Source organism: Haemaphysalis longicornis, unplaced genomic scaffold (genome assembly GCF_048455015.1).
Source record: "Haemaphysalis longicornis isolate Haplotype H1 unplaced genomic scaffold, Haemaphysalis longicornis Haplotype H1 scaffold_9, whole genome shotgun sequence".
Lineage (NCBI taxonomy): Eukaryota > Metazoa > Arthropoda > Arachnida > Ixodida > Ixodidae > Haemaphysalis > Haemaphysalis longicornis.
The window spans coordinates 105,381,108-105,406,338 of NW_027526460.1; the positions used below are offsets into that span (position 1 = coordinate 105,381,108).

General features: G+C 45.0%; 1 protein-coding gene across 1 annotated transcript in view; it reads left to right on the plus strand.

The window, feature by feature from the left end:
• The window catches only part of LOC144153087 (voltage-dependent calcium channel subunit alpha-2/delta-1-like), a 219,802-nt gene that overhangs the window by 99,492 nt on the left and 95,079 nt on the right, over positions 1 to 25,231 (plus strand). Inside the window, exons 2-3 of the mRNA XM_077684738.1 lie at positions 22,245 to 22,326; positions 24,437 to 24,550. Of these exons, the coding sequence (XP_077540864.1) occupies positions 22,245 to 22,326; positions 24,437 to 24,550 (196 nt within the window). The remainder of the gene's footprint in view (positions 1 to 22,244; positions 22,327 to 24,436; positions 24,551 to 25,231) is intronic.

A 25,231-nucleotide genomic window follows, 5' to 3' on the forward strand; every position in this document is an offset into this window, starting at 1 on the left:
ACTTTTTATTACAGAGAAAGCAGATGGGCAGAGGCAGAAGCTACTGGCTTTACTCAATCTTAGACCTTGTGGTCCTTAAGGCGCTCGCGTTCACGATGGCTCGGCGCTTCACCGAGCGGAGTTTTCTGTTAACTATCCGCAAGGACAGAAGAAAGATTGCACAGCTCCGCGGTTAAAGAAAACACAGTACAGACGCTGCTCGGTGCAGTAGACGCTGTAGGAGCAAGCGCACAATGAACTTCGGGATGTAGCCAGCGCCGCCTCCTATCACTTTCTGCACCCACACTCCTTACTCTTTTTCCCTGTCACCCTCTCGGCACGCGTGCCGTTGGTACAAACTAGCGATTACACGATTTCACTGCGCAACCGCACGAGACGGTGGCTTGGCTCTGCCTGAAGGTCAGATTGGCGCTACGAGAAACGAGAGGTTTCCTGCTTTTGTAACCGGAGTATTAGAGCTCTCGCTCAGCGTAAAAAAAAAAAATACATTTTAAAGGGGTCCTAATCGGTCGCTGTTTCAAGCGCGGTATTGCTAGATCCCTTGTTCTTTTCTTTCCTTGTTTGGATGTGAATTCTCGCCGCCATTCAAGTGAGTACTGGCGTAGCTTTTCGCGCGTGACGTATCCTCTATGGCGTAGCTGGTGCTGAAGACTATGCCGGCGCTATTGACTGGTTTAATGAATTGGTGCCGCCAATTAGCGTTTCCGGCTATTAGGGAAGCCGCCGCTGGTGTCGGCGATTCGGGCGGCGTCCACGCGAGCGACACTCCGTCACGGTGCACTTTTGCAGGGGCGAATGTCAATCATCACCATTCCTCACGCAAGATTTCCCAAGTTTGTTGACATAACGCGTCGTTTATAAGATATGAATAACGCTGACCAAAGCCTGACGCTGACAAGCGCAGAGCGCCTTCCGCAGGCGGAAACGCTACGCGCGACACCGGGGGCATGCACCTGCCTGACCGGCGGGCAAGGAGAGCGAACGAATCGGCACACACAGCATCATCTTGAACTTATCGCCGCCCGCAACATCCGGACAATTGCCGAAAACCAGTTTAGAAATACCTGAAAGGGGGCGATTGTGCGTTGAAGGATTGTGCTAGGGATCGTCGTCGGCGCGGCTTCATAAAGTGGTGAGCCTTTTCTGCGCGCCCCGTCCTCGGAGGGACCTGTGCGACCCGGCAGCGGCGCATGCAAAAAAAGAAAAAGAAAACCGCACGAGCGGGGCGCTAGTCGTTGGTGGAAGTCTTCAGTTATTGTTTTGAGCGAGCATGTTGTATCTGTGGCCCCCCTATCTGGCCTTCAAGCACTCGTTTCTCCTATGCTTGAACTGACGAGCCGATGCTAGCATGGCTGACGGATGAAGCAGGGCCGCGCAGCCAGTAGCGGGCGGAGCAATCCCGTCGGCTGCAAAGAAGAATCACGGGCTATCGAGCGGAGCCAATGGCTGCGCACATCTCGGAGGGCAAAGGCACTGACAAGTGTCTCTAGGTTGTCTTCTTCCGGGTTTACCAGCTCGTAGCATCCACAGTGCTTTGAAGCGCGAGGTAAAAGCGAAATTTTCAGGTCCTATTGTCTTCTCAACCCTTATTATGGCCCCTTTAACACCGCCGCAATATTCCCATCGACATGACAACGGCAGAAAAGATAGATATGTCCCGTTTGATGGAACCGCGTGGTCATCACACTCACGGCATGATCTGTCTGCCCCGGAACAGCGTCAGCTCCCGAAGCACTGCTTCTGTGTTTATTCGTCCGAACGTTACTTGTTATAAAAAGTCTCATAAAAGACCAAGAAAACCTTGGCTTGCGCTTGTAACACCACTTGTGCTATAGTACAGCCTTTGCCAAAATTTTCTAGGCCATGCCAAAAGCGTGTGGGGCACAATCAAAAGTGTAAGGTTACCTTTTGAACAATGTCGAAAAGTGTTGTTTCCGAAAACGAGACAAACCACCTTTATTTTTTACTGTCAAAAACAGTTTTGGTCACGGTTAAACATTACGTTTTTACACAGAATTATTTGATTTGCATAAACGTTTGGCGTGACCTAGAAAAGTTGGACTAAGACTGTACATGCGGGGCGCACTTTTCACGTAATTGGTACCTGCATGCGTGTAACTCAGTCGCACAAAATCACGCCGATGTGGTTTTCCTTGCACCTAAAGCTGCCGAAGTTGAAGGCTGTGATGGCATGCTTAGTCGTGATTCTTCAACAGCATTCCACGAGGTGTGCCTTGCAGTAGCCGTCGGAAGTTTTTTTCATATTCGGGGTCACCGTGTTAAAGTGAATTTTGAATAGATCAGCTGGTACTGGCATGATTGTTGATTTAAAGAGCATTTTGAGTATATCAACCGGTTCTGGCACGATCCTTGATTTTATTGCGTGTGTGGCCAGCACTCTAAGTTCACGTATTCATCACAGCTTCCAGAATGGCCTATTTAAGTGGCCTATTGAGCTAATCGTACAAGTGACGTAACAAAGCATTCAACTTAAATGAAAAAGGGCAACTGCGCTTGTCATTGCGCAATGCAAAACGCCCTTTACACCTAGCGTGCTGTTTCTAAGCACATACACGTTTTTTTAGCCAGATCTTATGATGGGCCTCGTCATTCACCGAATTTGCTCACTTGGTAACTTCAATTAGTCGTTCTGAAACGCTGTCGTGAAGACGACCAAAGGAGCTTCTTATAGTGCCTCTGTCTCTGCGATAAGTAGTTATGAACATAGTATTCCAAATGACAAGTTTCATCATAGCTACCACACCTATGCAGGTGCCGTTATCGGAGGTACGCAGGCGCTAGCCGTTGCCAGTATGATCGTGGAGATTTTGGTTATAAGATCCTGTAACAGTAAGCTGCCCCGCTCGTAGCAAAAGAGGCGTTAACAATGGTACGGCTACAACGCTGTCCGGACAGCACGAACACTTTTCGTGCACTCAAGTCTGCTTATATTCCAAGGCGATAGCCGAATTATTCTCAAATACTTCTTCGGGGCTACGTCTTGTTTGCGTCTATTATTTTCTGCGTTATTTGGCGACCAATACTCAAACAGGCAGGCTGACAGAACTTCACCCTGCAGCATACCCACAGTCAGAGCATCCGCTCTGCGCACGCGCAACTTTCATGGCTCCCGCATCAGACTGATTCTTGTTCCAAGTGCCGAGTTAGCGCTGTGGTTCGCACCCTCGGCTGCTGCTCCGGTGGCCAGCGTTGACATGCCGCGCTAGGATCATTCGTACCATTTTGGCAGCATCCACGCTGTCGCCGACGACTACCGTCACCGACAAGTTACGGTACTGAAAAGTGACTACCGAGAAGTGGCGACGACGACTACCGCCACTTTTCGTATTGGATGGGACGCCTAAGGCTTTCGCGTAAAAGGTAGCATAAATTGTGTATTTTGCGCAGATATGACACGACTAACAAGGGTTTTCATTGGTTAGCCTGTCCCATAAAAGATCACGTATTAGGAATCGCATCGCAAGGGCACGACAATTTCTAGGCCCTTTTAAATTTCCTCAGAGAACAATAACTTTTTGAGTGATCTTATGTACGTTGTAATTGTACACTTAGCGCGCAGTGGCTGCCTAAATGGGTTCAAAATACCTTCCAGCAAAGCAGAAAATAGGCCTTTGAACTCTCAATTTCGCACTGATCACACCCTGAAATGCCAACGGCGAATATGAAACAGTTTAAGCGTTTTATCAGATTTAGCGTTGTACCAGCGCCGACACCAAGAAGGAAGGTGACCTGCTTAAACATATCCCCGAAGAATAATAAATCACTTGGAAGTGTGACGTGTAGCCGCCTGTTACCTACGCTCCTGTTCCCTTTTGCGCTGCAAAATGTTTAAAGAATGATCTGAAGGTTATGTATATTACACCGTCACTTGTAGCACATATTTAATACTGTCTTCCACTGAAAGGTTCTGTGGCGGAAATCGCGACGGGAGAAGCAGGTAGGCACAGGGTTAGTTACAAATATTCGTGCGTCCTCTTCTTTTGCAACTTTAAGAAAACATTCATGGAGCGCAAAACGTCTGCCCGGCTATTTTATTGCCATCCTTTGGCACTTTCTTATAAACCTCACTCCAATATATGAAAAGACAAATCAGGTCGTCATTTGCAGGGAGCTCACGTATAAATTACGCATGGGGCCATACCGCTTACTCGAGTGTCAAAGAGAAAGTCAGCCTTGTATTGACGGCCTCTGGGATAAGCAGACCTCCTGTCGCGCTATTTATGTATATTCTGTCTCCCTACCCACTTTTGGATTCTTGGCAAGACCCGTCCCGCCAAATCTGCAGCATTTGCGATGACGCAGTGACAGCCGCGGTCACCGACGGCCAGTACGCTTGCTACCTCTGGGTATGTTAAAGAGAGGGGTAATCCGCCAGGAGTCTGGTGAACACCAGCCGGAGATCGTACGGCACCCCCAAAAAATTCTCCCGTGACCAAGAGGAGCCGTTTCTTTTAAGAGTTGTTTTTAAGGTAAAGGAAAACCGATGGGTACTTTGGTCAACTCGCTGATGTATACATTACGGATGACCACCTTGCACCTCTTTCTTACGTTTTGTATTATGTTCACCCAATTTGCTTAGTACGAACTTCCCCTTTCGCATTCCTCATTATGACGCGAAAATGGTTATTATTACGATAACGAAAGCGGAAAGCCTCAGTACGTGGCGCCAACTGGCACAAGGCATTACCTATGCAAAAGGTGCTCGAAACACCTATTGGAAAATGTTTTCCTGGATAAGCATTTAACATGATAATAGTCACTTGATTCGCCGTTATCCGTTTTTGTTTTCTACATCACAAAGGGGGACAGCCATGGCCTAATCATCCGGAGCGCGGCTTGCACAAACCTGCCACAGCAGCCAGTAAGCTTCCTCTCCGCTTTCGGTGAAATAACCTGCGGGTTGAACAGAGTTTAACAAAAAAACAACGGTCCGTTTTGGCTAAGCATAACCTAAGCTTTCACGTCTAGAAGAAGTGCTCTTTTTTTGGTTTTGTATAGAGCTTTTTCTCGTAAACAGTTTTGTGGCCGTAAGAAAACATTGGAAACACGCGCTGTATGCGTACGTCCTCATGTGGCAGTAGCCTTCACAAGAATTGGTGAAAACTGCTGTGGGGATTTTTTTTTATAGGAAAAGGTGTGACTGAGGTTGTTAGGAGCAATATGCTAGAAGTTTTTAAACACCGGGGGAATTCAGTTCTTCCACTCCGTCGGCGAATAAACCGTTTAGAAAGGGGCAAAAAAAGAATGGATGACTGTAAGGGCTCAGGCCTACGGGCGAACAAATATAGGTACCGCATTTATAGCTTCTCCACGATACGCTTGAGCAAAAGTAAATAAGGTGTTCGTTAAACGCGTGACTGGAGATAACGTATTTAACACGCGCATAAGGGTTGTCCATGCTGCCGCCATCGTTTGAATACATAGCCGTCGGCAAGAATGCATCTATTCGTCTGCAGTGGCGTGAACGCCGGTCGGGTAGGAGCCGGCTTTATCTATGAACGCTGTTCAATGGTATTTCCCAGAAGCATTGTGCCCTATAGGCTTAGCATTCTGCCATAGAGCTATTCCATTGACTCACATTCTCACATTCTCGTCCGGATTCTCAATGACTCTCTCTAGAGGGCATTTATAATTCCGACGAAAGCTTTGAATGCCGGACTACAATTCGTAGCGCTGGTAGAATTTATAGACCGCCAGACTACGTTTCGTGAGTTTTGTGCCTGCAGCGCTAATTACTGTGGCAATAATATATGGCCTGATACGGTCGGAGGGGCTACCCACGAAGCGTTCGACCACCTAAAAAAAAACCGCCTCAAAGCGGCTGCTTAGTATTCAGCTGGAGTCATGAGAAATTCAAGACTCCCTTCCGAGGACGATTGGAAATGAGAGAGCGGATGTGACCTTTTGGTGACCTGCTTTCTTGCTTTTATGTAAAGCCTGTATTTTTTACGAGGTTGTGCTGTTTCTTTTGTTGATTTTTTTGCTAGGAAAGAAGATTCTGTTTCACTGAAGGGTCAAATAAAATATCGGGCCACAGCTGTTCCTTTTTTCCTCCTTGTATTTTTCAAATGAACCTTTCTAGCAGATTGAAAACCGTAACGGCCTGGGGCAGCAGTTGTGTTAAGGGCGGTAAGACCAGAGGGCCACACGAGTTGGCGATGTGAGGTGGTCACACCTCATCAACATGACTGGTGCAAAACGGGAGCAATTACTAATTACCATTAACTATTAGCATTACCTCTTCTGCTGTACCTAAGCTAGCCCTGTAGTGTGAGAAGCTGAGATCAATGTACACAACCGTGAAGGGTCCGTCCTCCACCAGAGTTGCCGCAGTTTTCTCTACAGCTGATGCGTGAGGGACGTTTTTTTCCACGAAACACGTCATCTGTCTTCATGAACTGACGGAAGATGTTGATGCTGTTGCGCCATCGTGTTGATTTCTTATGGTTGCTAAGACACATTGATCATAACTAAAATAAACTAAAATCATTTTTGATTCTGAAATGCTGCTGCTGATGATTGATTGATAGTTGTATCCCCTTTGTAGTGGGGTGATCACGTGGGTCATATAACAAAAAAACTGAAAAGAAACTAATATACCTATGTTTTACCCTCTGTTTATTACTAGCACTGCTTAGGGCAGGCACAAAAAACCTAGTAAGCACAAAATACTTATGTTTTCTGTTACAGGTGGTAGCTGTCCTAGGCAATATTCGCCTCTCTGGATTACGTCCACCAGCATTCTAATGTTTTCGTCACCTCGACAACCTTGAAGTTAACTACCTCTGAGCTACCCTTAAATCCTTTGGCTTTGAAAGCCGCATATTTTTCTGAAGTAGCCCTAGATGATATTTCCATCTATAACGCCAAACAAAAGTTAAAAAAAGAGCTTTCACAGAATAATAGTACACGTTACTTAAATATTGAACTTTCCTTAGTATTCCGTCACTAAAAATCCGACAGTGTTAATATTACTATTGCGACTAATATCAAATGGCGCATCTCCTACTTGCGGTGAAGATGTATAAAAAGAGTAAATGAATCGATAGAAACAAACCATGTACGCCAATAGAAGCTTCGAGTGAGTCAGAAAATCACAGCAAGAAGAACAATCAAACAAAAGCTTCTTAGGCTCAGAATGTAACGAGATTACAAGCTCTTCGGCGGTGTTCTGGAAGATAAGGCGCTCGTTTGATCACTTCTTGGAACGCCTCCTCTACTGTTTGCTCTTTGGTGCTTCGCGAGTGGACACCCACTGCTGAAATCCCCGCGCTTTCTCATCGCACCATTCTCGCTGCTTCCACCGCAGACCAGAGCGAGAATCGGTGAAATGACTTCGGAGCCAGTGCCCCCTCCAGGGATATCTCAACGCTTCTGCGTCGGGAAAAGCGGTGACCTGTTGACGAGGAGCACCATCAATTTCTATCAGAGAGCGGTTGGGTGGAGGCGAGCAATTTTACCGCGGTAAAAGAGCCAAGAGAAACCATACAAGCCGCGACCCGACGAAAAGAAAGTCTGGCGGCGTTTCTTGGCACTTTACAGCTGTTAGTCAGGGTCAGGGTGTCTTAAATGTAACGTAAACGCTCAGTGCGCATAAGTATATATATATACGGAATGTAGAAGCGGCGTAGAAAAGCGAATTGCAGTGCTAGGCATAGCCACTTTGTTAGGTGTTTATGCACGTTTGTTTGCAAGTAATACAATTAGCTTTATTATTCTTTATTCCGACGATAATTCCCGTGTATATTAACCCCTTATCCTGCCACACTTAACGCGTACTTAAGCGCCACTCTAATGGAAGTTTAAAAATGAAAATATCAAACTAGATTTCGACGCATAATTTGCATACCATGATTGTAAAAGTGTGCTTAGATGACAGTATTTCCCATGCAGCGACCTACGTACCTCAGCGCTCTTTTACGAACATCCTGCAGCGGGACGCAAAAAGGGCGATAATGAGCCAATAAGGAGTGTGGGTGTGGCGGTAGCAGATAATGACTGCCTGAGGTGCGGGCACAGCACCGTTCTTCCGCGAAACCCACTCCCACGGCTCCTGCGCGTTTAGGAGGACGCAGGCGATCCTTCCTAAAGGGGACTGCTGTGTTCAGTTTTACAGAACCAACCTTTGTTTTCACGCTGAGCTCAATAACAGCCCCCAAAGACGTAATAACTGAAAAAAACGCATATAATTTTTAAAAATGAAATATCGCGCTTAAAGGGGCCATGCAGACAAAATACAAGTTTGTTTTATTCGAAACATCTCGTGTTTTGTGGTGCCCCCAGCTCTTGTCCGGAACCAAACGATGGTTTATTCGCTGATAAATTATTCAATTTAGGTTAAAATTTAGTTCTCCCGCCAAATCGTGTGCTATCGTGACGTCTGAAAAGATGTCAAATGTAGTGGGGAGCCTCTTTACCATTAATAAATCTAGATGGCGCCACCATACCGTATCTGGCCGTTTTGTGCTTCTGTTTTTGGCGGTATTTGTACCTGGCTCGTTTTTGTTAAGGTTGAAATGAATTTTTTCGTTGAACTTGGTGTGCGCTCGACAAATAAAGTCACGGAAGACACCGTCAATTGCAGCAATCGGCCAGTGTCGTCTGAGACAAACCTAAAATGCCCCGCTGTGCTGTGCAGCTAAAAAAGCATAGTGCGCGCAGTACCAACAGCAGTACACATCGGTTCCTCAATTTTTACCTGTACTTTCGTAACTTACACTGTTTACCCCACCATTGTTACTGCTATAAAAAGACTGTGCCCTAAATGCAAGCGAAAATAGCTCCTTCGACAAGCTTATAAGCGCTAATTTCCGTTTTCTTTTGCGGGCCTCAGCCAATCGCAGAGCTTTCCTATATGACATCATAGGTTCTCTTGTGGGAAATGAGCTAGTGGATCACATGGTCATTTCGGCTCTTCCTAGTTATGTAGCTTATTTTAGCAAAGTTTTCGCAAGAAGTGCGGTCAGTATGACTGTAACGAGGTAATATTTCAAATGAACCAAACTTGTGTCTTGTCTGCAAGGCCCCTTTAAGGAACTGTGGGCCAGCACGAAAAAACATAGTTATCAGTGTTTTAGATGCACGTTGGTATTCAAGTGATACAGTCAAACGGAACGTAGAGCTGCCATTTAAATCGTCCAGTCATGTTTCTTAACCGTGGCTTAGCTTGGCGGCCACAAATTTCACATACAACTTCCTCTGAAGTCATTGAAAAGTTACCACAAAATGGTGTAGAGTCAGCACTGGTTATTATGTTTTCCATACTATCTCAATCATTTGCTAGACGTTTTTAACGAAGCTGGTGGCATTATTATCGGGACAAAGCAATTTTTTTAATGAAGCAAATTTGTATTTCGTCTAATTGCCCTTTTAAAAATGACTTCATCTGCGCACTGTTTGTTCCACCTCTTCGCAACTTCATCCGACCGTCGAATTAAAATGGGGGGGAAATGTTGCAGCTGCAGCGCAGCTCCGAAAGTTCGCCAATTTTTGCTGTACTTTTAGGCTTCGTCTTCCTTGTGTTCGCCAGCTTCCCTGCGGGCCTTTTGTAATAAGACGCTGGAGTGGCGGGAGGGCGGAAAATTTTCCATACAGGAAACACCTGTACGAGTACATGAGCGCGAGATAACATTGCAGCTGCTTGACGAGCCTTGGAACTGGAGCTTCCCACGAAGGTTTGAAACTTTGTTGGAACAAGACTCGAGCAGTCTGGGTGCTAAGGGTAGTTAAGGCGCTTTGTGTCACTCGTCAGTAGGTACATTGAGCGAGTTTGGGCTGAAGACTTGGGAGTTCTGAGAATTGCACGAAGGCGATGCAAACTTACGAAGTTTTCTATGGTGCTCTTTGCGGCTGCACTGCAACAATGATGGGCAAGTGCACCGTCGCGCCAGCTATTCCTAGAGAAAGTTTTATGTTTCTGAGTGAGTGGTCTTTGGTTTTGAAGGATGCGAAGAGTAGCTTTCTGGATTAAAATAAACCTCAGGGACTCGGGGAATATCACCTGTAAAAATTCCCTCTGAATCCTCTTTTAACTCTAAACTAAAGGGGGAGTTCATAACCATGTTTCAAAACTACCTTCGAGAAGTTTCAGCAAGCCTGGAAAACTTCCGCTGAAGGTTCCCTTTCCTAAGAACGGGGTAATATTTAGGAGCTGCAACAGAATATATTTTTAAATCAGTCACATTGACACACCCGCCCGCACGCACAGGCACGCACACACAATGAAAGAAAGAAAGAAAGAATGGCTGCCAGCTTTAGAAACTCCGATGTTTGGAGCTGCCTAATCGAATGTACAGAACAAGAACTGTCACTTCTTCCTCTTTCGTCCTTTTGACGATCCTCGATAGAGCCTTCTACACAACTGTGATGACCACTTAGCGAAAACAGAAGAAACAGCTCCTTCTCTAAGATTTGCGCTACATGTCACAGAAAAAACCAACGGGACACCTTTCCCATAAAACTGCGGAAACTCTGGTGGGATGTCATTATTGCAGTAAGTTCAACACTTCAATGAACAATAAGTAATTCTATGCGACTGCTGTGAAGACGTTATAGAAAAACTACTATCGGGAAGGCTAATACAAACGACGAGTAAAACTGCCCCAAAAACGCGTGCATAACAAGCGGTGCAAAGAACCTCTTCTGCTGCTTCTGTTTTCTTGGAAATGATGGTGCGTCGGTAGGCGAGTACCTTCGAAGTGAGTGGCAGGTTGAGTTGTTTTTTTTTTCAGCCTGATGCCTGCACAATATTTGCGCGTGACTGGGAGTCGCGCTTCCCCATGTTCTGCTCCACACGTGAAACCGGCCTGCGTACGCATTAGCGAAGCACGATTGGAGATTTCTTCCTGTTCGTTTCGCCCAACTCGATGAATCCTCCTCCCCTGCAATAAATACAGAAATAACGAGATCTAAAAATACTTTTACATATAAAAATTGGCTATCGCGATTACAACTTCGCTGTCCTGCCTCCAATTTGCAGGCGTTCGGATTCCCAGGTTTCGTTATATCATGGCCTTTGAAAACTTTCTGCGTTCAGCAGCGTTTCGAAACCTGGCTTGAAGGGCGGGTAATTGAATCACATGTTGAAATCCTGCTTTTTTTATATAAGAGAGACGCAGACACCTATGCGAGGTTTCATTTGGTCAGGTGTGCCGACCTCTAGCACAACTGCAAAAAGCAGCCAAATTGCTTCGTTATTTTTTCATCCACGTTTAAATTTGAATATCCGTGATCGCCAAGTAAGGAGCTCCTCAAATTCAGCTACAATGTCCTTTGTACCACCTCTTCGCTTCCAATATACAGGGAGTGTCTTTGCTACCACTTCAAAAAGCGAGTGCAAGGTTGCCTGCTTTGCAGCACCGTAAATGTTGGATTTCAATTTTGCGTGTTTCTTTGTTTTCTGTCTTCTCTACCGCCTACCCCTTCCCGAAGAAATTGCGCTTTAGGATAAACAGGACACTAGTGACAAGGTCGATATGCCTGCATAGTTTCTTTAATGTCACAAGCTGTGTAGCCATTTACTCTCAATCTTTTCTGTTACAAAATGTTGATTTTTACAGCGGGGATGAGTACACTGACCTTCAAATGCTAAAAATGGGGGAAAATATGATATGAAGGACAAGAGTTTGTCATAGTCTTCTACACGTGTTTGAATTTAAACGCGCTACCATTTCATAAAGCTTTCTGCACGAACTGTCCGAGCGAAATACTCTCTTAACGACATGGCAGCTGAAAAATGTTTGTTGTCCCAGCAGTGGAAAGAAATGACCGATAGCAAGTTGTGAGTGCTACTGCGAGTGTACTGTTTTCGTCTTAACACTCCTTCAAAACTACACTTATTACAAAACCCTCCAACGATCTAAAGCTTACGTCCCGAAGAACTTGAAACATTAGGCTCCAAATAATGGTAACGGCACAAGATTGCTTTTCCTGGCGTAAATTTTTGTTTTGCCTCGTGTAGACAATAGCGTTAAAAATGTCCCGAAGAAACACGCAAAACAAACAAAGTATGTACACAACCCCCAAATAATTTCCCGTAACAAGCACCTCCGCTCAATCCTGCTTGGACTGGAATGTGTTCGAAAAACGTATTCCCAGACGAGTATAGCAACGTTTCACGCAGAGATGAGCATACTCTATGCGCCCTAGGAGACGACCAGAATAACAACAAGGCAGCTTATAAAAGCACCGTCTCAACGACATGCGCGAGATCGAAAGTCAGAAATAAGAACACAGTCCAGAAACAAACAAAAAAGAACAAACATAAAGCTTTTTGGTAACCCTTCAGCCGCCTTAGTCTTCCCAGCTCTCACTTCGTCCCTAAGCCGCCTGCACCCTTGTTCAGACTACTCACAGACAGACGACACATAGCGGCTGCGTCAGTGAATTTACATGTACAAACAAAGCAAAGCCGGGTAACTTCTATAGAAAGACGGAACAGGGGTTTTTGCGAGGCAGTGGTTTTATCCCATGCTTGAGTACGCAGCGCTGATTTGACGTAGGCATAGAGGAAATAATAAAAAAAAAACACTCGCTTGGTTCCGTTTCGTCTTTTCCCTTTTCATGCGAAAGCACACGACTGTGGAAGTGCTTGCATGCGATGCATTTTCAGTTATTTTTCAAACTCAAATAGATGCATTTGTATCTCAAAAATAGGCATTTGTATGCCATCTGGACTAATTGTGTCTATTTGTGAGTGCAAATGCTGCCTTTTTCTTTTGAATTTATTCCTTCCTGTTCGAAACAACTCATACGAAAAATACACCCCTCCTATTCTTTTGAGCCAGAGATACATGGAGGGTAAGAGCGTGAAAGATAGTAGCAAACCTAGGAGAACGCCGCCACAGCCCTTCTGGAGAATCACAGCTCCGCACTTGACAACATTCACGTAGAGCGGGACTGCTTTATTTATTTTAACCGCCGTAATCATGGATATGTTCTATTTTTTTCTCCCTGCCCTTTCTAATTGCACAAAACCGGTTTTATCCTCTAGAGCAATTCGTCAGAGCAATTTTTCGCGACGCTTCTATTGGGGGAAATAAAAAAAATGAAGCCGTTTCACTCAATGTGAAAGCTGTGGGAAGTGCTGAACAGTTATTCGCCATATTTGTTGGTGGCGCCGTTATCCGCTCGCTGTTACCGCCCATCACGCTCTTCGCCGCACTGTCTCACTCCGCTCGTGATGAAAATGCAGTTCAAATTTCCCGCCTTCACAGTGCTCGCGCGCCCCTGCCTGAAACTGTGACAGTGCGAGTTCTGTTCTTTTTGTGCTTGCTTCAATTTCGTATGGTGGAGCTCTTTTGCGTCATTTCGAACGCGTAATTTTTTCATGCGAGGGGTGTCCGGGTGTGGAGCGATGGCTCGTGCGTCGCCGCAACACTGGCGTGCGCCTGTGGAATCAGCTTAGCTCTGGGGCGATTGGTGACGCTGCGGTGGAGCCGATTAATAAATATACATGTGTCACATAATGCGTATACCGTGTGTGTGTGTGTCATTGAAGCAGCAGTAAGCATGATAATCAAGCTAATCCTAGACAACCAGGAGAGCTAAGACTAATCAGCTGAATCTTAGCACACGGTATGTATATGCTGGTATAGCCGAGATAAGCCACTGCTATTTTTTTCCGCACATATGTTCCTGTGAAGGGAACATTGCCACAAAAGAACTCTTACTCAGGCGAAGCACAGGGTTAACTGGCTCGGGTAGTTGGGTCCCATGTCCAAACGACTTAATTCTGAGATCTCACTATTATCAGTTACTCCTATAAGCTTTTACTTCTCCATTTTTGGAGCGTGCATCGGGTTTTCGAGTTTATAGTTCGTCCTGACATGAACTCCTCCTTAGGCAGTCCCTGACCAACTACGACGCTTGCTATAAAATTTTGATACAGATTTGATACAGGTAGGTTTTTATATAATTTTTGATACAGGTAGGTTTTGCGTAACTAAGGCAAGTCATAAAAGAGGAAAATTGTGAGCGGGTAAAAGTACATACGTCCTAGAGGTGTTCCGGTGAAAAGTTTTTGTATGTGTTGTAAATAAATTTTTGATTAGTGGCGTTAAAACTGCCGAAGAGAAAATGAGCACGTCTTTGCAGTAATAAATATGTCCAACATTTTGCAAACACCAAGTTCTAGAGCATCTTGTTTGCCAAAAAGCCATAATTTTGCGAACTCTTTCGAAGTTATGCTGTCCAAAACAATCTCCTCCAACTTCCGACTGTCGTGGGACGACGGCTGCATGTTCGATCTGATAACAAATGCGGCATTAGACTTCTTAAAGGCGATAAAGCCACCTACCAAACTCCAAAGAACGTAGGTAGTAACTAGCTTAAGGGGATGTATAGCGCAAAAACGACGGAGAGGAATGATGCACAAGAACAAAGCACTAATGCGCTATGCATCACTTTAAGTACGATCGACCATCTAGTACTCGCTGCTATCAATATCAGCACTGCGCTTACAACGGAAGATTCACTTCCGAATGCCAAAAGTGCGTGTTTGCCATAAAGCACCGCTGCAAGAATTACACGCGCTCTTGTCGTCACCGCGCGCTTCAAGCTTTCAGAACACCGGTGAACTTGCAACCGCGAACTTTATCGGGCCTTGATGGCAGCGCGAAAACGGGAGGCGCTTTCCCTTCAGAAAAAGCTTGACGTACAAAACGCAGTAGACAAACAACCAGCGCGGAAGAGAGTCGACATCGCTAGGGACCTCGCATTGCCACGCGTGGTGTTTACCAGCGATCGCAAAAAGCTACAATCCTATATCATCATCATCATCATCATCACCATCCTATCTACGCCCACTGCAGGGCAAAGGCCTCTCCTATTATTCTCCAATTACCTCGGTCCTGTGCCAACTGTGACCAATTTATCCCCGCAAACTTCTTGATCTTATCTGCCCATCTAACTTTCTGCCGCCCCCTGCAACGCTTGCCTTCCCTAGGGATCCACTCTGTTACCCTCAATGACCAGCGGTTATCTTGCCTTCGCATTACATGCCCTGCCCACGTCCATTTCTTCTTCTTAATTTCTACTAATATGTCTTTAACACCAGTTTGCTCCCTGGCCCACTCCGCTCTCTTCTTGTACCTTAATGTTACACCTATCATTTTCCGCTCCATTGCCCGCTGAGTCGTTCTCAATTTAAGTTGAACCCTCTTTGTTAGCCTCCAAGTTTCTGCCCCGTAGGTGAGTACCGGTAAGATGCAGCTGTCATACACTTTCTTCTTCAGCGACAATGGTAGGCTACTATTCATTATCTGAGAATGTCTGCCATATGCACCCCACCCCATTCTGATCCTTCTCTCTGCCTCATGGTTGGGATTTGGGGTCACAACTCGGCCTAAGTAGATATATTCGCTTACCACTTCCACTGCCTCGCCACCTGTCTCAAACTGCTGTGCTGTCCCGAGGTTATTGATCATTACTTTAGTTTTCAGGCCCACGGTTCTACTCTGTTCGCCCAGTGCGGAAATCATGCTTTGCAATTCGTCCCCCGAGTTACTTAGCAAGGCAACGTCATCAGCAAATCTGAGGTTACTGAGGTATTCTCCATTAAACCTTACTCCCACCTGTTCCCAATCCAACGTTCTGAATACTTCTTGTAAGCATGCTGTGAATAACATTGGAGAGATTGTGTCTCCTTGTCTGACACCCTTCTTTAATGGTATTTTACTGATCTCCCTGTGGAGGATGATGGTAGCTGTAGAGCCATTATAGATATCCTCTAGTATTCTTACATAATGCTCATCTACCCCCTGGTTCCGTAATGCCTGAATGACTGCTTGGGTTTCGACCGAGTCAAATGCTTTCTCGTAAATCTAGGAAGGCTATATATAGGGGTTCAGTATACTCAGCGCACTTCTCTATGACCTGATTGATCGTGAATATGGTCCATTGTTGAATAACCTTTACGGAACCCTGCTTGTTCTTTAGGTTGACTGAAATCTAAGGTTGCAGAGATTGGGTTAGCGATTACCTTGTAGACGACTGACAGTAAGCTGATCGGCCTGTAATTTTTCAAGTCCTTCATGTCGCCTTTCTTATGGATTAGGATGATGATCGCGTTCTTCCAAGATTCCGGTACCATTGCGGTCATTAGGCATTGCGTATACAGGTTTGCCAGTTTTTCAAGTACAATTTCTCCGCCATCCTTCAAGAGGTCTGCTGTTATCTGATCCTCACCAGGTGCTTTGCCCCCTTTCATTTCTTTCAAAGCCTTCCTTACTTCTTCGGCCCTTACTGGTGGGATGTCTATCTCCTCTGAACTACTGTCTCGTTCGGCATTATCCTGTATGTCCCGGCTACTGTACAGATCCCTATAGAACTCCTCGGCCACTGTGACTATTTTATCCATATTTGTGATGGCATCGCCTTGCTTATCCTTAAGTGCATACATCTGATTTTTCCCCACGCCAAGACGCCTCTTCACTGCTTTCAGGCTACCTCCGTTCTTTATAGCGTATTCGATCCTCTTCATATTATACTTCCGTATGTCAGCTGTCTAACGCTTACTGATTAACTTCGAGAGCTCGGCTAGTTCTATTCTGTCAGCTGCGGTAGAGATTCTCATGGTTTGCCGTTTCCTGATTAGATATTTCGTCTCCTGTGAAAGTTTACCAGTATCCTGTCTAGCCATAGTGCCCCTGACTTCTACTGCACACTCCGTGATAATGCGTGTAAGGTTGTCGCTGGGTTCCTCTGTCGTAAGCTCGGCTTCCTCGTTAAGGGCGGAATATCGGGTCTGCAGCGCGATCCTGAATTCTTCAACTTTACGTCTTACTGTTAGCTCATTTATCGGCTTCGTTTGCACTAGCTTGTTGCGGTACCTCCTCCTAAATAATCCTATACAATCCTATATAATCGAGTTTTTTTTTTTAATTTTCGATAGCCAAATTTGCAGAAATACATGGTTTCAAATGAAAGCTACGCTGTTTTCGTACATTTTCGAAGGTTTCGTCATTTCTTCGTTGTCCTGGTTGTTACGTTTTGTTTTCCCGGTCCGGTAAAAAACGAATGAAAGGGGTTCACCGTATAGCGTTGTAGAGTGACACGACCGCACTTCTTCCTGTCTCAAAACCAGATAACCATGCAGTCTGAATCGCGCATCAACTTATCTTTGCATTCCAAAATGCGAAACTCCTTAATTGGTTCGCAGCCCGCAGCAGCGATTATAAAAGGACACAACTGCGTCGTTTTTAAATTCCATAGTACCTGGGTAAACGTAGAAAAAATGGAATCAGGGAAAACTTTGCTACTTGAAAACGTTTTTACTACTACGAACGCTGCTAAGCTATTGCTGCTTTGAATCAATAACTTCCGTAACAGAAACAATAAACTACTGGTTTGGTCTTCACCTTTCAATCTTTAACTGCAAATATATTTTAGACACTGCATTTTATTGTCTTAAAATCTTAAAATGGCTTCCGTGAAAAAACGCTTGTCTTTTATTTTGTTGTACTTTCATTTGGAGGTGACTTTCTTTTAGCACTGCACATTTTTTGTTTTCACCTGTTATGCATTGTTATACCTATATGCGTAGTTCTCAGTTTTCTCCGTATGTTCGAAATTACAGATTTAGAGCCTACCAAAAAAGGAAGATTAATAAAAAACTTCTCCGAGGTGTGGCCATGGCAAAAAATCCTAAATCATAAAAAGTTATCTACTTCTAATTGGGCTGTTATCTCTGGAGACGTAAATGCAAGACATTCACCTGCTGCCAAGACGAGTAAAAAGGTTTATCTCTGTGTGTGTGGGTGCTTAACAAACGTGCCTATACTAAGCCTGCGGTTCTTGAACAACCAAACAGATGGCATTAAAACACCGTAATTTTTTATCAGTCGTCTCATGCGTGTCTCCACATGAGGTGCGCTTCTGTAAATTCATATTTCGATTGAGCTTTTACTGAAAGAAGATTATAAAACTGTTTCGTCTCTTTTCAGTCCTCTAATCTGAGAAATCTCTAAATCATGAATATATTACAAAGAAAAAAATGTTCCCAAGGAAGCAGTCTCTCTCGGGAGCTTCGCACTGCAATCGGGTTTCCGAGTTTGCCTACAGACCGAGCTGTTGCATTAAAGATAATTTCGGCATTCCGAAGTTAGGGCTGCTGTGTTCCGAAGGATTACGTCGTTTTCCCTGAACCTAGCGGAAAAGCGACTTAGTCAATATTTCACTACTTCAATGCACTGAAGGGACAGTAAACGAGACTTCGCGCAAAGCTAGTATGAGCTTGCCTTTCGAATTTGCCGACAACACGTGGTACCTCTAATTACAGCACAAAATTGGATGTAAAGATCTTCCATGAGTGCCTTATTCCCGAACAAAACCACGCCTGCATAAATTTCGAAGTTCGTGATAAGCATTAACTGTCGGCATTGCGCTCCATAATATTAAAAGTAGTAATATTTGGCGAAATGACCTCTTATGCTTTTTTCCATACCGGGTTCTTATCGCAAAGATTCAGTGCAGCGAAACACAAACCTTAACTGAAGAAAATAAAAATTTGAACAGAAAAAGATTTGCGCTTCGTCCTTAAAGACAGACTTTTTCCTCCGTCAGAGAATTTTGCAAACGACCAGAAACGCGATAATGACCGTCGCAAAGGAGAAAAACCGGAAACAAAATTAGCAAATTTGAACGAATGTAGCTGGAAACTCAGATTCTATCTATTCACATTCTGTCTCTAGCGTGGACCCGTGCCTGTGAGCGCTTTTAGGTGTGGGAGTCAACCAAGTGCCCTCCTAGGACTATCCGCCAAGGAATGGTCCAAAATGTTTTTCCCAACCCCGGGTGAGCAATGCTCGACAATTACAGAAGGCTCGGTGGTCATCGTAGGGAGAAAAATGCTTTTGCGAAACAATATTCTGGAAGAACCAGTGCAGTTATTTGGCAACGTACTTTCAGTCAACATATCGTGCGCGATGGTATTTGTTGAGTACAGCTGAGCAAGGCCAGCAGCGATAACTAAGCAGCGAAAACAAAGGAACTTGTTTTCACTAGGTTCCCATCGCTTCGGTGCGGGGGCAGTGGCTCAAAAATATATGCAGAAGACAACTGGAGTTCTCACTATAGGCAATGACTGCGGACGGCTGTTATACCCAACTGCGCCATTTTTTGGGCTTGTAAGCCGCCCCGAGGGAGCTGCTACCAGCGTGGCTGCAGTTCTGGTGAAAATGCCGCGTCGGTTGAAGAGGTTGCCGTTTATCATTGCTACCTGCGCTGGAACAACATTATATATACGCGCATGACTCACGGTGCTTCCGAGCACTGTAGGGCCCTTTTGAAGCAGCTCCAGCTGCTAGCTGAAGCTGCCGGCTGCTAGCTTTTATTTGTATGCAAATAAAGCTTTCTCAGTTGCCAGTGCATAGATGAGCCTCACGTCAAAAGAAAGTTTCTTGACTTAAAGGGAACGTGGATGGAGTTTCCGAATGTTTATATTAACGGAAACGCTTGAGAAAGAGGAATGGTATAGTCGAGCAGGAAGATGTGTTAGCAGTGCTGTTTACTTGTGTACGAGGACGTTTGCAATGCTAAAATGCGGGCCTAGACTGAACCGTAAGTGCTTGGCACTGGCCGGTGTTATACACTCATCGGTACAATCGGAATTCTTGCTACAAAAACAATATTTGATGCGAGTAGTCGCTGGCAGGGTTAGAGATTAAATTTAGCACCACCTGCCGCAGCGCGCCGTGCCTGCACAGCAATTTTTCGGTACGGTGGCTCCCATTGTCGCCAGCTGATATGGCCAGGTTGCTATCTGTTAATCCTGTCGAGGTTCAGAATAGGTCCTGGTGCTTACAAACATTTATTTTCAACAAAATGTGCGCTTCCTCTCGAAGGAGTGGCCCAGTGAAGTCGTGCTTCACTGAAAGTATCTAGCTTCTGGGCATATACTTCTCATTTTACGTGTGAATCGCGTGAGGCAAATGGTGAAAATGACTTTTACTGGTTGGGCACGCCTTGCGGCAAAACATTATAGTGCACAATCGGATATGTCAAGTATGTTTTGTAAATTCTGCCTTTTTAACGACATTTGGAGCTTCTAAATGCAGAGCATTTCTTTAACTCACAATGTCACCCGTTCTAGGCGTCCGTAGTAGTCCGCATCGCTCGCCTCGACATGCCCGACTCAGACGTTTCGCTATCGGCGCGATCAACATTCGATAGCGCGCCCAGGCACGTTTCAAGGACACTCTCTCCCCTCTCTCGGACTCAACGTGCGCCGAGGCTGCCAATTTTACTGCTGGCGAGCGCTCTCTCGTCAGCAGTTGCCACAAGTGCAACAACATTAACCTAACGCAAACTACTTAACGTCGTGCGCCCCCGGAAATGCTCTGCATTTGATCGTGCCCCTCGCGAGGGGGATGTTTCACTGCGTCGCCATGCGAACAGTTTGTCACGCTTTAGTTTCAGTTCCGTATCTCCACGCCGCGGCCGTGGAGAGAAGGCGGCCGGCCGCGACTCTCGCCACCGCGGCGCTGCGGTTGCGAGTTGCTCTAGGAAAGCGAGCGTCGTCTGCTAGCGGGGAGCGGAACGCGTTCCGCTCGGCATCTCCAGTCTTCGCCACTTCTGGCTGCGCACTGCAAAAGATATAACTTTTTTTTTGCATTTCTAACTGCGGACATCATACACAAACGACTCGCTCAACAGCTACGCTGTAAAAAGTTCCTACTAAGTAATGTAACTTGTTTTTATCGTTCGAACAAATGTTCTGAAGCGGAAGCAAATGGACAAATGTTATTACAGGCTCATATGCAGAAATAACAGTCCTACAATATTATAGAAAATCATAAAATTACCCAACCATTCATTTGCAGCGAGTGGATATAGAAACCATTTTGGTCATTAGTAATAAAGTTCTATCGATTCAGGCATCCAGGCAGTCTAGAGCGAAAACAACGTTTTTTTTTATTTCACAATGAGCGCGTCGAGCTTTTTGCTCCATCGTGAGTTTTCGTGGTACTGAAGTGACATGCATACTCCTCCTCACATCAGGAAAGACATTTGCAAACAAGGACTTATACATATCTCACCGAAACGACGAATGCCGTCTTTCTAAACACCTCAAATGATGACAAGACAAGCGGGAATGTATTCTATCAGAACATGTGATTTACTTATTTATTTTACAAACCAGTTCTTTGGAATAACCTGAGTAGATCACTGGCTTTCGAAGGAAGAGGGCGCACGTGCCCTCCACTATAACTAACGGTGGTCACTGCGATTCTTCCGCATCTATAGTTCAGTGACCTGAATAACGTTCGACGCCACTATTGCGTAGATAGGCGTATGAGTCCCTAACCGGCCAATAATAGCTGATTTTTTGTTATTGTCACGTTAACCTGGCAACCTTCCATTTTTCGTTCTCTCTGTTTCTTTGTGAATCTGACCCAATTTGAACTTTATTATACAGCGTGTTTAAGACAGCAGCGCAAATGTATTTTGGGACCGCAAACAAGGCACCCCAACAATACCACGCGTATATCTGTCCATTGCGGCGAAGTTTCCAAGCTTTCGTTCGTTTCTTTTTAACAGCGACACTGTTTAATCTGGTGGTTGGGGCGGTGAACGTGAGCAGAAAAACCTCGCCTGGTGATGACATCATCGCACACGCAGGCACCGGAGCTTCACGCCGTAGCTTAGCTTCGCTGTGCTGAGGTGGGACTCGTGTCGGCGCCTGTCGGAGGCGCGACACAGCTGGTACAAGCACGGCTTTTGAAACGCGTCTCGAGGTGGCCCTCTCTATCCCTTGTTACGACGAATGGAGCAGTTTTGACGGTGCAAAACGAATAATGCCAAAATACAAGTAGCCAAAAGGCCGAAAAGCGATAACCTTGATCAACGTCTTCATTAGCGTCCCACACGCCAGGCTCCACACGCCGAAAGGTCGCCACCAAATCAAGAGAGTTCAAAAAAATTTGAACAAACGCTCGTCCTGCTTCTCCCTCCGCTACTCTTGGAGCTCCACCGCAAAGCCGGTGGCCACGCGTTCATTTTTTATACTTTAATGACCGAGCGTTGATTTCTCTTTGGGGGGGCAGCGACTACACCAGGCAGAAAACACGACCGTGTCTCCAAGTATAACTACGCATAAACTTTGCCGAACCAAGTGTAAGCTACGTGTGCCCGCCAGCTTCGCTGCTTGCGCAGTCTTTGCATCACTCGTGCGAAGCTGTCCCAATTTCTTTTGCCCAACCGCCGTTTCTGTGTTGTCTTTGCAGGATATACCGATGGGCGAACGAGCTGGATACGACCCTGGTGACGAGGTTAACTTCGATCTCGGGCATCGAGACGCTACGAAATGTGAGAGTTGGCTACATTCGCTCGCTTCCAATTTTTGGCAAGTGAAACAACCAATGAAGGAGCGAAATGGCCTACTTACATAGAAGAGGGAATGCGAACGACATGGAGCACACATTTTGGCCAGCCGCGGAGAAGGACAGCAGCGAAAAAAGAAACCGGGACAAATTCAGCCTTAAGAGAGAAATGCAATCTTGTTTCGTTGTGTGAGGCTACTGCGAAACTGCACCGTTCTTAGCCTCGGTAATAAATAATGCCTGTTGAATCGCGCGTACTGGTAATGTATGAAGTCATAATATACCAGTGCTAAAATATTCATCGGCAGCAACATCAAAGGTTGGACAGGCTGAATTCAGAAAGGTTACATTTACGGCAATAAGTGCATTGTTCTTAATGATTAATAGTATATCGGGTTGTGTTCGTAAATTTACTCAGGGTTTGGTGCAATTAGATATGGTGCACCGCAAGGCTTTATTTTAGGTTCAATGCTCTTACTCGTTTATATTAGTGATATAGTAAACCTTCATTCCACTTCTGATGTTAATCTGTACACAGACGACACGAATGTTTTTTTCTGGTTCTGATCCGAAATTTATTGAACGCCACGCAAACAATTGGTTGTGTCAACTATACTATTGTCCTGATTGGCAAATGCAGTTTTGGCAGGCTTGATGCCAACAAAATCCACCTAACTGTAAGCAAGAATAAATTAATTGTTTCCACCCAAACACCAGCTTATCAGTCATAGATAAAGAAAACAGGTCGACATCATGACTATAAATTCCTGCCGATTTCTAAGAGTTTATGGCCGACTTTCTATCTGACCCTGTTCGGAGGGATCATGTCGACTACCTACGTATTAAAATAGCGAGGTGCCTTGGTTTGACATGCCGATTACAATTATTTTTACCCCAGGAAGTTACAAAGTAGCTATACGTTTTTTACTTCACTCCCAGGTGGTGTACTGCCATTTTATATGGGGTAATTGTAATAAAACGAATTGAGATCGCGTCTTTTTATTCCAAGAGAAAGCACTAAAACTCGTATTTTCGTCCGCCAGCCGCCTCGGTCAACGATGTATTTCAGTCAATGAATGTGGCCGCATTTTATAACCTGTATCGGCTCCACACATCAACTCTAATTTCACATCAATTCAAGCAAACTTTACCCTTTTTTTCAAGCAAATGTTTACTTAAGGATGTAACATACACCCTGCTTACCGCTGTGTTAGTTGGTCGAGGTGCACAACGAATTTCAGTGAACAGTTAATAATTAACCACATAGCAGCGTTGTGTAATATTTCACCTCCCTCAACGGAATGAGCAAAAAATTACATCTTTAGATAATTTCAAAAAAATAAATGAAACTACTGCTCTCTTCAAACTCAAATAGCACGTAAGTTTACCTATTACATGGAAGCTGTTGTCGTTCTTAATGTATGCCGTGACTTTTCTTCTGCCCGCTTTACGGTGTAATTTAATTTAATGTCAGGACTCCTCTCATCTTGTCGTTGTCATTGCTATTTTATGCCCTGTCTTTTCTTTTGTCTGCTTTGCCTGTGTAATTTTGTTAAGGCCAAGACTGCTGTAAGTTCGTCATAATTATTGCCAACGTAGCAACCCTGAAATGCGCGTATTTCTTTGTACCTTTTCGCGACAGTCTTTAGTGTTCCCTAATATGTGGTGGTCTCCTTTTCACTCTTTGATTTGTTATGAGTTTTGTTTATTATTAAAACTGCCATGTATCTCTCGTTTCTGCTTTTAGTAATAACATTCATGTCTTACATTATTTGTAGTCACGCAGCCATGCTACCTGCTGTATACACCGGGTTGCTGGCCTCGTCAGGGTCTCCTTTAGCCGTAATGAGTCTCCTTTAGTCGTATCTGGCGTAGAGTTTACGTCACTGTCATAATGTCAGAAATAAACTATCTATCTATTTTTACCCTAGTTAATCGCGGTTTCTTTTTCAAGGCGCACATTTTATTGTTGTATTGTTGCTGATTAACAAAAGATGACCGCTTAGAAGATGACCAATTTTTTTACAATTCTTCATCCTCTACGGCTGCCGCATTCGCAAAGAAGATATCTCCATCGTCTTTTGTGCTGTCCGCAGAGCTACGAGAATGCCGACAAGTTGAGCCTTTGGGAAGTGAACGGCACGGAGCTGCTGTTGAAGATGACCTTGGAGATGGAGAAGAACTTGCAGCGGAAAAAAAACGCTCTCAAGGTGAGGGAACGAAATTTGAACCCTTTTGCCGCCCCCGGCTCAGAGTATGCACTTCTTTCTAGTCAACCCAAACAGTTCTCTACGAACGCCATCTTGTGGAGATATGACGAAGTTCCCGGTTCGATCTTTGCCGTGGTGGTGAATCTCACCCGAAAACAAAAAAAGCGTCTATGTACGCCGCCATTATTAAAGGTTCTTACGGTGACGTTTCACGAACTAATTTTAGAATAAAATCGCTTGTTTCACATAACAGGGGGCATGATGATGTGAGTGGACAGCGGTGTCGACACCGCTGAATTCACTATTCACTACGAGGCCATTCACATTGAGTAGTGGAGCTCTCGGTCTAAAGTATTCCCTACCGAGCACCGCCAGTGTATGGCTGCTCTGTCCAAGCCTCAAGTAACGTAGAACTAAACGTGCCTGGGCTATCGATGGCGGCCTCAATTTCTTGCTATCTTGGGGGGAACTCCTACAGCATGCGAAAAAAGGTTTGTCATTGAGGTTTAAGGTTCCTTTGATGTTTGCGAACCTTGGATCTTGTCGTCCGGCTCAGGAGAGCGCCACAGATTGGGAAATAACTGCGGCTGGTGTAGTCACTTCTGTTGAAGCTCCAAGGGATCAACTCCAATGGCTACCGACGGTTCATCTGAGCGTACTTGACATAAACTGACTGAAAGA